The sequence below is a fragment of the Hemicordylus capensis genome, chromosome 6 (assembly GCF_027244095.1).
Source record: "Hemicordylus capensis ecotype Gifberg chromosome 6, rHemCap1.1.pri, whole genome shotgun sequence".
NCBI lineage: Eukaryota > Metazoa > Chordata > Lepidosauria > Squamata > Cordylidae > Hemicordylus > Hemicordylus capensis.
Genome location: NC_069662.1, coordinates 123,273,334 through 123,288,360, shown reverse-complemented (window position 1 = coordinate 123,288,360; position 15,027 = coordinate 123,273,334). Strand labels below are relative to the sequence as shown.

At 46.7% G+C, this 15,027-nt stretch overlaps 1 protein-coding gene across 1 annotated transcript in view; it reads left to right on the top strand.

The window, feature by feature from the left end:
• The first annotated feature begins 1,343 nt into the window (after nt 1-1,343).
• TSPAN13 (tetraspanin 13) overlaps nt 1,344-15,027 on the top strand; it is a 31,406-nt gene continuing 17,722 nt past the window's right edge. Inside the window, exons 1-4 of the mRNA XM_053266085.1 lie at nt 1,344-1,626; nt 2,316-2,627; nt 3,316-3,675; nt 9,765-9,932. Of these exons, the coding sequence (XP_053122060.1) occupies nt 3,613-3,675; nt 9,765-9,932 (231 nt within the window). The 5' untranslated portion in view covers nt 1,344-1,626; nt 2,316-2,627; nt 3,316-3,612. The remainder of the gene's footprint in view (nt 1,627-2,315; nt 2,628-3,315; nt 3,676-9,764; nt 9,933-15,027) is intronic.

Below are 15,027 nucleotides of genomic sequence, written 5' to 3'. Positions count from 1 at the left end.
AACTGGGTCTCTCTGCTAAATAAGGGGTTGGTTCAAATTCTCCTCTTCACTTATAACTGAGGCAAAGACACCTTAAGTATTCAGTACTCTCCTAGTCAAAATCCTAGTTGGCAGTGCTGTCCCCTGGAACCTCTCAAAACTGGAAGAAGAAAGAAGCACGCACACATAGCACCATAAAGGTGACAACGTGAAGGAGGCGCAGAGTCTGCCTTGAGCCCCTCCCCTCCCGGATCTTGTGCGCCAGTGGGGGGGGTGGTCATCGGGCGGGGCGTTTTTAACAGTATTTGCATATTTTTACCTTTGTCTCCACACAGAACAACCAATGGGCGGCCGTGGGTACGCTTGGCCCGGCCCCCTTGAGGCTCCTGAGCGAGTGCAGGCGACTCCTATCCGTATCCATCAGCTCGCTGGGCAACGGGGTTTTTGCCGCTGCCGCGCCCCTTCCACTTGCTCCTTCCTTTCCGCCTGAGGTGCAGGAGAGAGGGAAGGCTCCCAGTAGGCCAGCGAAGCAGCAGAGCGCGGGCGAATCTCTTCTACGAAGGGCTAACAAGGGCCGGCTGAATTTGCGACCTGGAGGCGGCTGCTCTAGCGGCAGCGAGGCAGTCATAGTCAGGGGTTTCCTTAGGGTAGGGCAACCAACCTAGGCCCTGCTCTTTGAACCCTCATGAAAATTAACTGGAAGCTCTCCCTTCCATGGCTGATTCCCCCCAGGCCCTGCTCCCACAGACAGCCCTGGCCACAGTGGTGCCCCACATGAGTAGTCTCAGACTATGCCACCAAGCCAGGCTGTGGGAGCAGCAGGGGCATTCCTAGCTCAAGTTTGAGGGTGGGGAGAGGAGAGGTGCCATACCCGCACCCCAGCGAAGCAAGGCGGGCCAAATCAACAGCTTGTTCCAGGCCAGAGCAACCAAGAAGGATGGCAGCAGTGGATGGCAGGATGGTGCCTGTGTGGGATGGGGGCCTGGCACCTGCTGCCCTCGTCTGTGCCCCTCCCCACAACTGCACTGAGGCGACCACCTCACCCTGCCTCATGGAAGGCCCACCCCCCTGGTTATGAAAGGATTTTATTTTGAAACCTTGTGCTGTGTGTAAAAAGGAGAGAACACAATTGTGGGTGGCAAAAGATGTGTCTGTGTGTGGATGTATTCCATCCTTGCTCCTTTGCAGAATCAAGGTGACAACGTGAAGGGGGCGCAGAGTCTGCCTTGAGCCCCTCCCCTCCCGGATCTTGGGCGCCGGCGGGGGGGGGGTGGTGTTCATCGGGCTGGGCGTTTTTAGCAGTATTTGCATATTTTTACCTTTGTCTCCACACAGAACAACCAATGGGCGGCCGTGGGTACGCTTGGCCCGGCCCCCTTGAGGCTCCTGAGCGAGTGCAGGCGACTCCTATCCGTATCCATCAGCTCGCTGGGCAACGGGGTTTTTGCCGCTGCCGCGCCCCTTCCACTTGCTCCTTCCTTTCCGCCTGAGGTGCAGGAGAGAGGGAAGGCTCCCAGTAGGCCAGCGAAGCAGCAGAGCGCGGGCGAATCTCTTCTACGAAGGGCTAACAAGGGCCGGCTGAATTTGCGACCTGGAGGCGGCTGCTCTAGCGGCAGCGAGGCAGTCATAGTCAGGGGTTTCCTTAGGGTAGGGCAACCAACCTAGGCCCTGCTCTTTGAACCCTCATGAAAATTAACTGGAAGCTCTCCCTTCCATGGCTGATTCCCCCCAGGCCCTGCTCCCACAGACAGCCCTGGCCACAGTGGTGCCCCACATGAGTAGTCTCAGACTATGCCACCAAGCCAGGCTGTGGGAGCAGCAGGGGCATTCCTAGCTCAAGTTTGAGGGTGGGGAGAGGAGAGGTGCCATACCCGCACCCCAGCGAAGCAAGGCGGGCCAAATCAACAGCTTGTTCCAGGCCAGAGCAACCAAGAAGGATGGCAGCAGTGGATGGCAGGATGGTGCCTGTGTGGGATGGGGGCCTGGCACCTGCTGCCCTCGTCTGTGCCCCTCCCCACAACTGCACTGAGGCGACCACCTCACCCTGCCTCATGGAAGGCCCACCCCCCTGGTTATGAAAGGATTTTATTTTGAAACCTTGTGCTGTGTGTAAAAAGGAGAGAACACAATTGTGGGTGGCAAAAGATGTGTCTGTGTGTGGATGTATTCCATCCTTGCTCCTTTGCAGAATCAAGGTGACAACGTGAAGGGGGCGCAGAGTCTGCCTTGAGCCCCTCCCCTCCCGGATCTTGGGCGCCGGCGGGGGGGGGGGTGGTGTTCATCGGGCTGGGCTTTTTTAGCAGTATTTGCATATTTTTACCTTTGTCTCCACACAGAACAACCAATGGGCGGCTGTGGGTACGCTTGGCCCGGCCCCCTTGAGGCTCCTGAGCGAGTGCAGCCGACTCCTATCCATATCCATCAGCTCGCTGGGCAACGGGTTTTCTGCCGCTGCCGCGCCCCTTCCACTTGCTCCTTCCTTTCCGCCTGAGGTGCAGGAGAGAGGGAAGGCTCCCAGTAGGCCAGCGAAGCAGCAGAGCGCGGGCGAATCTCTTCTACGAAGGGCTAACAAGGGCCGGCTGAATTTGCGACCTGGAGGCGGCTGCTCTAGCGGCAGCGAGGCAGTCATAGTCAGGGGTTTCCTTAGGGTAGGGCAACCAACCTAGGCCCTGCTCTTTGAACCCTCATGAAAATTAACTGGAAGCTCTCCCTTCCATGGCTGATTCCCCCCAGGCCCTGCTCCCACAGACAGCCCTGGCCACAGTGGTGCCCCACATGAGTAGTCTCAGACTATGCCACCAAGCCAGGCTGTGGGAGCAGCAGGGGCATTCCTAGCTCAAGTTTGAGGGTGGGGAGAGGAGAGGTGCCATACCCGCACCCCAGCGAAGCAAGGCGGGCCAAATCAACAGCTTGTTCCAGGCCAGAGCAACCAAGAAGGATGGCAGCAGTGGATGGCAGGATGGTGCCTGTGTGGGATGGGGGCCTGGCACCTGCTGCCCTCGTCTGTGCCCCTCCCCACAACTGCACTGAGGCGACCACCTCACCCTGCCTCATGGAAGGCCCACCCCCCTGGTTATGAAAGGATTTTATTTTGAAACCTTGTGCTGTGTGTAAAAAGGAGAGAACACAATTGTGGGTGGCAAAAGATGTGTCTGTGTGTGGATGTATTCCATCCTTGCTCCTTTGCAGAATCAAGGTGACAACGTGAAGGGGGCGCAGAGTCTGCCTTGAGCCCCTCCCCTCCCGGATCTTGGGCGCCGGCGGGGGGGGGGTGGTGTTCATCGGGCTGGGCGTTTTTAGCAGTATTTGCATATTTTTACCTTTGTCTCCACACAGAACAACCAATGGGCGGCCGTGGGTACGCTTGGCCCGGCCCCCTTGAGGCTCCTGAGCGAGTGCAGCCGACTCCTATCCATATCCATCAGCTCGCTGGGCAACGGGGTTTTTGCCGCTGCCGCGCCCCTTCCACTTGCTCCTTCCTTTCCGCCTGAGGTGCAGGAGAGAGGGAAGGCTCCCAGTAGGCCAGCGAAGCAGCAGAGCGCGGGCGAATCTCTTCTACGAAGGGCTAACAAGGGCCGGCTGAATTTGCGACCTGGAGGCGGCTGCTCTAGCAGCAGCGATCGTCAGGGCGCGATGGTTTGTGGCGGCTTCTCCTGCTCCAAGAACAGCCTCTGCGCCCTCAACCTGCTGTATACGGTGAGTCGCCGCAGCCCGCGCTTCCCCGCCGAGTCTGTGGCCGTGCCCGGGTATCTCCTTCGCGGCTTTGTGTGCCTGTGTCCCCACGCCCCCCCCCCCGCTCCGAAGGTAATTTTTTCTTTTCTTCCCGGTGGATCAGGAGGCACCTCCTCAGGCCTGAGCGGTCGTCTCCCTATCTATGGCAGTGTGTGTAGTGGGTCTCTCTGCATTTGTGTGTAGAAGAGTGCAAGTGATGACGCCTTCCTAGCTGGCCCTGGGAATCGAACAGCGACTAAGCTAATGGGCTTGCCATAACCGGATCACTTCCATTCCCTTTGGGTGCACCTGCCGAGAAGGGACGAGGGAAGCGAGGTTGCCTGGTTCTTGCAACAGGAAAGAGGCCTGGAAGCTGCTAGAACCTCTCCATTGCTGTGTCTTTACCCCTCTGTATCGGGAACAGTCAATCCTGTGCATATTTACTCGGAAGTAAGCTCCACTGTGTATAGACTTCGTCCCTGGTTAGTATGTTTAGGATTTCAGTCTAAACCTGGACAATAGCTCAGCACTCATAGCCTGATGTATATCTTGAGTGGCTCAATAAACTCTGAATGCCTGGGATTGTGTCTCTATCTCGTGTTGTTAATGAGATTGCCACCTTTTGTTTCAGGCAAGGCTCCTGTGCCTTTCATATTGGGCCAACAAGCTGACTGACACTGAACACTTATTCCCTGTCATGGAGACATAACAAGGGGGGGGGAAGAGTCATTGAATATCTGCCTGTTATGTGGTTGTTAAAGGCACAAATGTCTTGCCAGAGCTTTCAAATAAAAGAAAGAAAAAGGCATGAACTGAGAAACCTTCCATAATATGTGTGTCTTAACTAAGTAACATGTCTCTGAGCAGATCAACCTTTCTTGGTATTCTTGTCTGAAAACCTCTTTTGTGACATTCTTGTAGAGTTTACTATGACAAATGTACTACTTCTGTTTCTGAGAACATCTTAAAAAAATGTTATTGGCTGACAACTCAGCCTCTTCTTATTCTAAATCAGGTAAAGTGAAGTACTTTCCCCAAGTTAAGTAAGGCTGCTTAAGAATTATTCTGATATGAGGTGTGTTTTCACTGCTGTGGCAAGAATAAATTCCATAATCCATTGAAACCATCTGGATTTTTCTCTGTGTTTCAACTCAGGCTATTGGACAAAGTTTAACAAGTAGTAATAAGTTGAACAGTTCTTATTCTTGAACTTCTTATTAAATTAGAGTGGGATCAGGTGTTAGGAATGCTGTGCATACAGGTGGATTGAAAATAGGCCAGCTGTTAATAAGCATATTTTGTGTTAACATGCCCATATATATTCTGTTTTCTTAAAAGCAGAGGACCTTACTGATGCTTTGCAACTTCCAAGCCCTTCCTAGGTTACAGTCTGCTGTAGGATCTGGTGATAGATACTAGCGTGGCCTTTAAAAGGGATTAAACAAATTCATGTCATCGTTTTGGGGGAAGAAACAGCAGAGGAGGGCTGTTGCCTTCAGTCTCTGTTGGTGGGCTTCACAGAGGTATTTGGTTGGCTATGGTAGGAAACAGAATGTTATTGCAGATTTGATGGACCTTTTGGTCTTATCCAGAAGATCTTTTCTTAGTCTGTGAAATGTAAGACTACTATCCGAACTTATTATTGGTGCAACCCACATTTTATGTTGAGTTTTAGTTTCACATCGTGGTTAACTTGCATTACAGTTTGCATTATGCAATGTTATAACTTCATTTTTGTATTTATTGGTGTAACTTCATTTTTTTAAACACATGTCATAAATAGCTAAGCTTAATGTTTGCATCACATTTTTAAAGGCCGTGGCAATTTTTTCTTTGGATCTAGGAAAAGGTAAAGTGCGCCATCAAGTCGATTTCGACTCCAGGCGCCCACAGAGCCCTGTGGTTTTCTTTTCGTAGAATACAGGTGGGGTTTACCATTGCCTCTTCCCGTGCAGTATGAGATGATGCCTTTCAGCATCTTCCTATATCGCTGCTGCCTGATATATTACCAGCGGGGATTTGAACTGGCAGCCTGCTTGTTAGTCAAGCATTTCCCCTCTGTGCCATTAGGTGGCTATTGGATCTAGGAGCCAACCCCCCAATTTAGGAACTAGGCAATGGACACTTGAGAAAATTATCGGACTTAGCGATAGACATTGTGGAGGGGGAGGGTAAATGGGCTTCTCTTTAGCCCTATGTAGATATTTTGGAGAACCCCCACGTTCAAGCTGACAACTTGAAAAGCAGGAACGAATACATCAAATATTTATATACCACTTTCAACAAAAGTTCCCAAAGCAGTTTACAAATAAATAAAAAAATAAAAAAAATAGTCTCCTTGTCCCCAAAGGAAGGAAATCCCGCCCTGCTGCTGTCACTCACCTCCGGGATCCACTCTGACTGTGCTGGGGAAGGAGGAAGTGCTGCAGGCATAGGGTGTGGCTCCGCTGAGGTTGCTGCTCACTCATTCTTACAGCACTTCTCCTGTTGGACATCAGTGCAGTAAACATGAACCCCAGACTCAAGGGGCTGTGACAGAGGCAGGGCGGGACTTCCTCTCTGAGCATGGTAGCGTTCCGTAACGACTGAATAGGGCTTTTATCCCCTTTAACAAGTAATGTATTTAGAAGAGAACAAAATATTTTATTAAATAACTCTACTTCTGAATATCCTAGTCTAGGCACCCCAGTTAGATTTCTAAGCACCATGGCTCCCTGGGTCCTGGGACTTGTCAAGCCCTGCATCATTATGCTGTTGGAAACAACACCTAATTATGCTATTCATCCAACGATGTAGTCATTCCCAGCACATTCTTTGTGTTACCTGGAATGCCATATCATGTATCGCATAACACATAAACAGGTGTATGTGTCAGGTGTTGCTGATATATGGGTATCTGTGTGATAGGGATTTCGTGGGATACAAGAAAGTCATAGTGGAAAATGTGTGTTTTGTCATTGCATGGCAAGAGAGGCATCCCTGTAAATGAGTAAATACTCATCTGCAGGGCATTTGATTACACAAGGTGTGTATTACACTGGTCAGTTTGATCACGTCTTTATGCCCTTGGAGCAGGGAACTGTAGTAGCTGAATAATAAGATCAAGCAGATGAGTAAACGGGTATCTGAACAGTACTATAAATTTCTAGGGACTTGCAGGTGCTCACTGAAGTTGTTTGATGCTTATAATTTGGCAATGGTTATCAATTCAAGGAAAACATTTCTAAGCACCTAGACTTCTATTATTTATATCTTGACCTTCCTTAAAGGGGGAATGTTTGCTTCCAACAGCCTTGTGTAGTAGGTTAGGCCAAGGACCTCTGTGAACATTAGAGCTAAGCTGACTCTGCATACTGTGAGAATGGCATCTTCTGCAAGAAGTTCTGGAATATACCTGTTTGGTCATGTGCCACTTCAGTGGCACCCTTTAAAAAAATTGCATGTTAGAACAGCTGCTTAGTTTGACCAGCTCTGGTTCCTTAGCATCTGCCCTTGGCTGGCTTTATTTCTGAAGGACAAGCTCTTTTGCTATAGTTGACATACTGGCAAGCCACCATGAGTGGAGTGCTCCATCTACTTTCCCCAGCAGGCTTATCCACAACGCTGTAAAATAATCATGCACAGGCAGGTGGAACATTTGATATCAATAATGAATAGAGCTAAGACATTCCTTTGACTCAATTGTTACATTTTGGTGAGAGAGGGGACCTTATTGTCATGAGTGGCTTATGCAACTACAGAACTGGATTAGGCAAATGGTTAGAAGGTTACATATTTCAGATTTTAGTTAGATTATGTTGCAGGAACGGTGTTTCCACTGTGTATTAGTCAGTATTGCCTACATGTCGCTTACATTTGTTTGGTTTTCCACTAAATGCATTTCTTGTTTTAATGAATGTAGCCCATACTGTGCAACAATCTTAGCATTCCTTAGAGGAATTTTATGTTAAAGAGCAATGTATCAGTAATAATATAACTGATTGTTTTGAATCCAGATGCAAAAGAGGATATACTTCTAACTCTACTGCAACCCACTTATAGATACATCTAACTGTGCTTAGGACTGTAGCCACTGGCAAAATAGATTTCTTGCCCTCGATGTGTTATGATTCAGCCCCCAATGATAAGTGGAAATGGTCACAACTTAAATTTTGAAGTACTGAAATACTTGAACTTGAATGAATTGAACAGCAACCAACTAGCTATAAGGTCTTGGGCAGTTTCCAAGAAATCATAGCACTTGGTATGGTTGATCATTTGACTAGTAGAAACTGGTTTTAAAAAAAATATCTAATTGATTAAAGACTTAAAAGAGCAAGTCATACTAATGTCAAAATTCCAAATGCATTATTATTTTAAAAACGGTGTATGTGTGATATTCTAAAAACTGATGAGTTATCCCTGGTTTTTATCCTGGAGTCCTTTTGGATCAAAGTCACCAATTTTTAAAAAAAATGTTTCTCCCTGTCTTTAAATGGAACACTCCTTTTCCTCAATATTCTAGTACAGATCTAGTTGACCTGGATTTACTGTGCTTTGGCATCTGTCCTTGCTCTTAGAGAAACACAGGAAAGGCAGGAGTTTCCTGCATTAAAAACATGACTGACTAAGCTTCTAGGTGAGCTAAATCTGCCTTTTACTTGTTGGAAAGGGAAGGCAGCTGCTTACTGAATGCTTCCAGACATAAGAACTTGGTGAGTGAAGCCTGCCTTCCTGTTAACAACACTTGACAAGCAGTCCTAACAAATGATACATCTTGCGTCAAGTCCAGGTCTCTCTGCCTCAACGTCAGCAATACAGAAAATGCTGAAGATAACACACTGGTAGCAAAGTCTGCAGGATGCCTCTGTGGTGTGAGATTTCTTGTTTGTGCAGCTGAACAGTGAAATAGGCTTTCTGCATGGATTTATCACTGTGCATTTAAAAAACCAATTTTCACTTGCTCTTTGGTGCTAAGACTCTTCATCTTGACTTCCTTCCTAGTTACATAAACTCACAATATATTATTCATACCACAGATCCACTATGCAGGGCTTTCAAATAATTCCATAAAATATACTGGCCTATAACAATTTTAGGCACTCATACAGCAATCCTAGTTATTTGCACATTGGTGGCTTGAAAGGGAACCAATCCGCTTTCAATCTTCAAAAGTCTTCCCTTTCTAGAGTAGCGTGTCACAGTTAATCAGCTAAATGTCTTTTTGCAAGGCTTATGTTGGACACAAGCATATATAAAACAAGAAAAATAGCCATGAAGGCTATTCTTTCCATTTCTGTTCAGTTCTTATTTCGAGCTTTTGGATATATATTTGGACAACTATGGCCTGCAACAAAATATTGTTATTTCTCTGGTGTGAAAAAAATGGTGAAACAAGTTTATAGTGTGACTGCATGTATTCATGTATTTTGACTGGCAGATTAACAAATTCATTGTGTGCAAATGGGTCAAACTCCTTTCCCCTCAGAAACACACAGATGTGAAATGGCTGAGAAAAAATGAGTTCTAGACACCTTTCTGCCTCAGAAGCAGTTGGAGCTTCGACTGCCTTGAGAGAGTATTCTTCAAGCTGAGAAATTTCTTTCTTTTTATTCTAGCCCTCCTTCTTCCCCTCCTTGCCACTTAGTTCGATTAGCTCCCCCCACCTGTCACGTTCCCTCTGAGTATGAACATTTTGCTCCATTGAGTAATACTGGGGCAATTTGGGGTGTCTGTCTGTCTTGGTGTGTACCTTTAGGATTTTTTTCTTCAGATTTTTGTGAAACCGACACATCTGTGGGTTGCCCCAAGTCTGCTGGTACCTCCCTCTTGCCTGCAGGTACTCTGATTATGTGTTCATAAGGATTATGACAGTTCCATCTCTCTCTCTCTCTCGCTATTTATTTATTTATTTACCCACCCACTAGTTCTGAAGAACTACTGTATAACCCAGCCCTGTCCATGTTTACTTGGGAATAAGTTCTTGTGAGTTCAATAAGTACTACTCCTAAGTAAACCTTTGACCTATACTTCACTTTGGTGTTTTTATCTTGCTTTAAAAAAAATAACCCTTTTCACTTTTGATTTCCTTCCAGTTGGTCAGTCTGCTGCTGATTGGAATTGCAGCATGGGGCATAGGCTTTGGCCTCATATCCAGTTTCCGAGTTGTCGGCGTAGCAGTTGCAGTGGGGATATTTCTCTTCCTGATTGCCCTGGTGGGATTGATTGGGGCCGTCAAGCACCATCAAGTCTTGCTCTTCTTCGTATCCTTTGATGTGGAAACTTTTCAACACACTCCCTTCCCCCCCACCTTGAAACTATTCTGAATGTCCCTACTTTCTTCACTTCACCTGCCTTAAATGCTTCTTGTACAGCATTGCAGCGTCATTTAAAGGAGGAAAGGGGTTTCAATGAAGTCGTCGAAAGTTCAAGAAGCAATTATTGCATGGTTGGCCTCTGACAAAGTTATGATGTTGTTGGATGTGGGATGGTAAGGCAAACATTTCTCCGTCTGTAATAAGTCACAGTCAAGTGGTATAACTTTGGCAGACCCACTTCAGGGACAATGAGGGCAAGGGCTAGTCCCTCTGGCCCAGGAGTGAGTGAGTGTGTGTGTGTGTGTGTGTGTGTGTGTGTGTGTGTGCTGGTTGTGTGGTAGTGGTGGGTGTGTATTTTATATTTGATGCTACAGTGTTATAGCTGATTTAAGAGCTGGGGTTGCTGAGTAGAAAGCTTCTGTTTTAAGACATGGGTGAGTTTGGTTCATAATGTGTTTAGGTTTGTCTAGAGATGGGGGAGATGGGATGTATCGACTGAATATGGGGCGGCTATTCTGGTGGTGGTGGGGAATAGAAGCAGTAACATTGGCAAGGCAGCAGGCCACGATAGGGGAAGGGATATCAGAAATTTAATAGCAGTTTCCCCTTCCTGGCTGTCCTGCCAGCTCTTTTACTGTGGGGAGCAGTGCCAACCACCCACAGAGAATTACCTTGCTCCTTTTGTAATGCTAGCTCAGTCCAACATTGTATGTAGGCAGCCCCACGTAGAGTGCATTATAGTAGTCTAGCCTAGAGGTTACCAGCATATGCACCACTGTTTTAAGGTCACTACTCTCCAAGAATGGACATATCTGGCGTATCAGCCGAAGCTGATAAAAAGCATTCCTGGCCACAGCCTCAACCTGAGAAACAAGGGAGAGTTTGGGATCCAGAAGCACTCCCAGGCTATGAACCTGATCGCTTAGTGGGAGTGTAACCCCATCCAGAACAGGCAGATCTATACTATCTGTGTATGTATCACAGAGACTTGGTTGAGGGAGGCTGGTGGCCCTGTCTGTTCCCAGCTTCTCCCTCCAGGGTACTTCTTCCAGGGTATATAAGATGTATCATTTGTTAGAAGAGTAGGTGATGGGATGTGGGCAGAGAGGCAGAGTGTCTGTGGTCTATAAGAATAACATTTCCCTTACCAGGATCCCTGTCAAAGTATCTGACCATATTGCATGTGCGTACTTTAGTTTGGGGACCAGGGATAGACTGGGACATCTATTGGTGTACTAATTACCCCACTACCCAACGGAGTCCTTAACTGAGCTGATGGACTTAGTCTCAGGCTTGGCGTGGAGTCTCCCAGGCTTGTGGTGGTGGTGTGAGGCTTCACTTCGGGACAATTTGTCCAGGGTGGCTCAGGAGTTGTCATGGCTCATAGCGGGCATGACAACTATGGACCTATCCCAAGAGGTCTCAGGACTGATGTACATTGCTGGTCACATGCTTGATCAGGATGGTGTTCTGTGAATGGGGACTCCTGTGATTTCTGCATTGTCATGCACAGACAACCATCTGGTTAAGGTTGGATTCACAACCACATCTTTCCTCCACAGAGGTGAGGTGCCTGAGAATGTGAATGAGGATAGTCTGCCCAAGAAGGTTATTGGATCCAATAGGATTCCAAAAATCCTATTGGAAGGATTTAGTGTTTGCTCTGCCGGTGATCCTGTTGAGACTCTGGTGGAGAATTGGAACAGCAAATTTACCAGCACAGTAGACATGATTGCTCCTAAGCATCCTCTCTGACCCATTTCAAAACTCCCCCCCCCGCTTGGTATATGGAAGAACTGTGGGGGCTGAAGCAGCAAGGCTGGAGTGCAAGTGGAGAAAGACTCTACTTGAATCTGACAAATTACAATATAGACTGCATTTGAAGACCTATGTTCAGGCAATACGTGTGGCAAAGAAGTGATTCTTTTCTGCCTGTATTGCATTCACAAGCTCACGCCCAATGGAGGAGTTCAGGGTTGTGAGAGGGCTAGTACATGCCCTTCCTCCCTGGAATCAGAATTTTGAACCATCAGTTATCAGTTCTTAGTGGATAAAAGCTCTTATATTCAGGCCGACTTAGACTCACTTCAGTGTCTGATGTGGAAGTGTCCAGCAACTTTGCTTACATGGTTCAGTTGGATCAGTTTCAGTTTGACTCTTGCTGATGTGGATAAACTGCTTGGAATGGTGTGGCTTAACACCTGTTCTCTTGACCCTTGTCTGACATGGCTTATACTATCTGGCTGTGGGGTTGTTGTAGAGATATTATAAATGCTTTTCTGAGGGAGGGCAGGATGTCCTCCTGGCTTAAGGAGGTAAACATTAGATCTCTTCTGAAGAAGCCTGCATTGGATCCCTCAGAGTTGAGCAACTATAGGCTTTTCCCCAATCTTCCATGGTTGGGCAAGCTTATTGAGTATGTGGTGGCCTCCCAATTCCACACAACCTTGGAAGAAACTGATTATCTAGACCAGGGCTGCTCAACTTCGACCCTCCTACAAATGTTGGCCTACAATTCCTGTAGTCCCTGGCTGTTGGCCACTGTAGCATGCATTATGGGAGTTGTAGCCCCAAAACAGCTGGGGGCCCCAAGTTGAGCAGGTCTGATTTAGACCCATTTTAAACTGGCTTTCGGATAGGCTATGGGGTTGAGACTGCCTTGGTTGGCCTGATGGAGTATCTTCAATTTGGAGTTGAAAGAGGGAGTATTACTCTGTGGGTCCTTTTGGATCTCTTGGAGGCTTTCAATACTATTGACCATAGTATCCTTCTGGAATGTCTGAGGGGGTTGGGGGTGGGAGGAACTACTTTGCAGTGGTTCCGCTCCTACCTCTTGGTCAGATTCCACATTCTTTCCTTTGGAGACTGTTGCTCTTCAAAATCTGAACTTTTATATGGTGTCCCCCAAGATGGTGTCCATGTTGACTCCAGAGCTTATTGACATTTATATGAAACTGCTGGGAAAGATCATTGTGAGATTTGGTGCAGGGTGTAGTCGGTATGCTGATGACACACAAATCTATTTCTCCATGTCAGCATAATCGGGAGAAGGCATAACGTCCCTAAATGCCTTCCTGATGGGCTGGATGAGTGATAACAAACTGAGACTGAATCCAGATAAGATGGGGGTACTTGTTGTGCAGGATTGGAACGCTGAAGACTAATTTGTTCTGCTGGTTCTGGGTAGGGTCACACTTCCCCAGAAGGAACAGGTACACAGTCTAAAACCTCCCTGCTGTCCCAGGTTGAGGCAGTGACCAGACGTACTTTTTTAAAGCTTGGGCTGATATGCCAGCTGCATTCGTTTCTTGAGATAAACGGCCTCAGAACAGTAGTAGATATGCTGGTAAGCTCCAGATTTGACTACTGCAATGCACTTTATGTGGGGCTGTCTTTGTATGAAGTCCAGAAACTGCATTTGGTACAGACTGTGGTAGCCAGGTTAGTCTCTGGGTCATCTCAGAGAGACCATACTACTCCTATACAGAAAGAGCTACACTGGCTGCCAGTAAGTTTCTGGGCAAAATGCAAGGTTCTGGTTATAACCTATAAAGCCCTAAACAGCTTAGGCCCTAGGTATTTAATAGAATGTATCCTTCGCCATGAGCCCATCACCCACTGAATCATCTGGAGAGGTTTGTCTGCAGTTACCACCAGCTGGTCTGGTGACTACACAGGGATGAACCCTCTCTGTTGCTGTCTCACCTCCCCATTTCGGAGAACTTTTAAAAAATCTCTAAAACACATTTATTCACCCAAGCTTTTTAAACGAGACCTGTATTTTAAAATTGTTTTAAACTTTTAATTTGTTTATGTTGCTGTAAACTGCCCAGAGGTGGAAGTTTGGGGCAGTCTACAAGCTTGAGAAATAAAATAAATAACTGGTTTTCTTGAAATTGTTAGAGATCATTGATATGGAAGGCTGGCTTATTTCTTATTCATAGAGTGATTTTATTTTTTTTACTCATTCTAAGTAATCATATGTGTTCTGCTTATTGTGGTAATATTGATTTCTTGTTCCATTTCTAGTTTTAATTGTCTTAAATTTTCAATCCAATTAGTTTTTCTAAAGAGCTTTGTATGTATTTTATGTTTAGAATGCATGCCCTTAACACATAAGACCAAAGCAACTAAAAATAAAAAAATAAAACTATACAAACACAATAATATTACTATCATAAAAATTAAAAGCAGAATTTGAAGCAGGTTTTGCACACAGTCCACCCAGATTCTGATGGAATTCTGCTGTTGCCTTTTTGGTTGGCTATAGCCCGGGGGAGATTAAACAGGAAATTGGCCACTTCTTCAGCTCAAGCTGTAGCAGTAGAGAAGAACATAGATTCTTACAAGGAAATGCCAACATGGCTTTCTGGGCTCCACCTTCCTTGAGTAATTGCAGGAAAACTTTGTTATATCTATTTTTATGTATTTATTTTTACATTTCTATCCTACTCTTCTTTCAAGGAGGCCAGAGCAGTGTACATGGTTATGTTTATCCTCACAACAACCCTTTGAGGTAGGTTAGGCTGAGAGATGTGTGGCTGGCCCAGAGCCACCCAGTGACTTTCATGGCTGAGTGGGAATTTGAACTTGAGTCTCCCCGGTCCTAGTCTAATACTCTAACCATACCAGACTGGCTCTCTTCCACACCACCCATTGCCAAAGCACCCCCTTGCTTTTCTTACCTGTCTTCTTTACATAGGAAGTTGCCATATACTTAGTCAGACCATAGGTCCATCTAGCTCAGTTCTGTCTGCACAGACTGCCAGTGGCTTCTCCAAAGTTGCAGGCAGGAATCTCTCTCAGCCCTATCTTGGAGATGCCAAGGAGCGAACTTGGAACCTTCTGCTCTTCCCAGAGCAGCTCCATCCCCTGAGGGGAATATCTTTCAGTGCTCACACATCAAGTCTCCCATTCATATGCAACCAGGGTGGACCCTGCTTAGCTAATGGGACAAGCCATGGTTGCTACCACAAGACAATTCTCCAAATGACTTTGATGGATTTCAGCTGGGACTGAAGCTAGGGGCTAGTGTTGATAT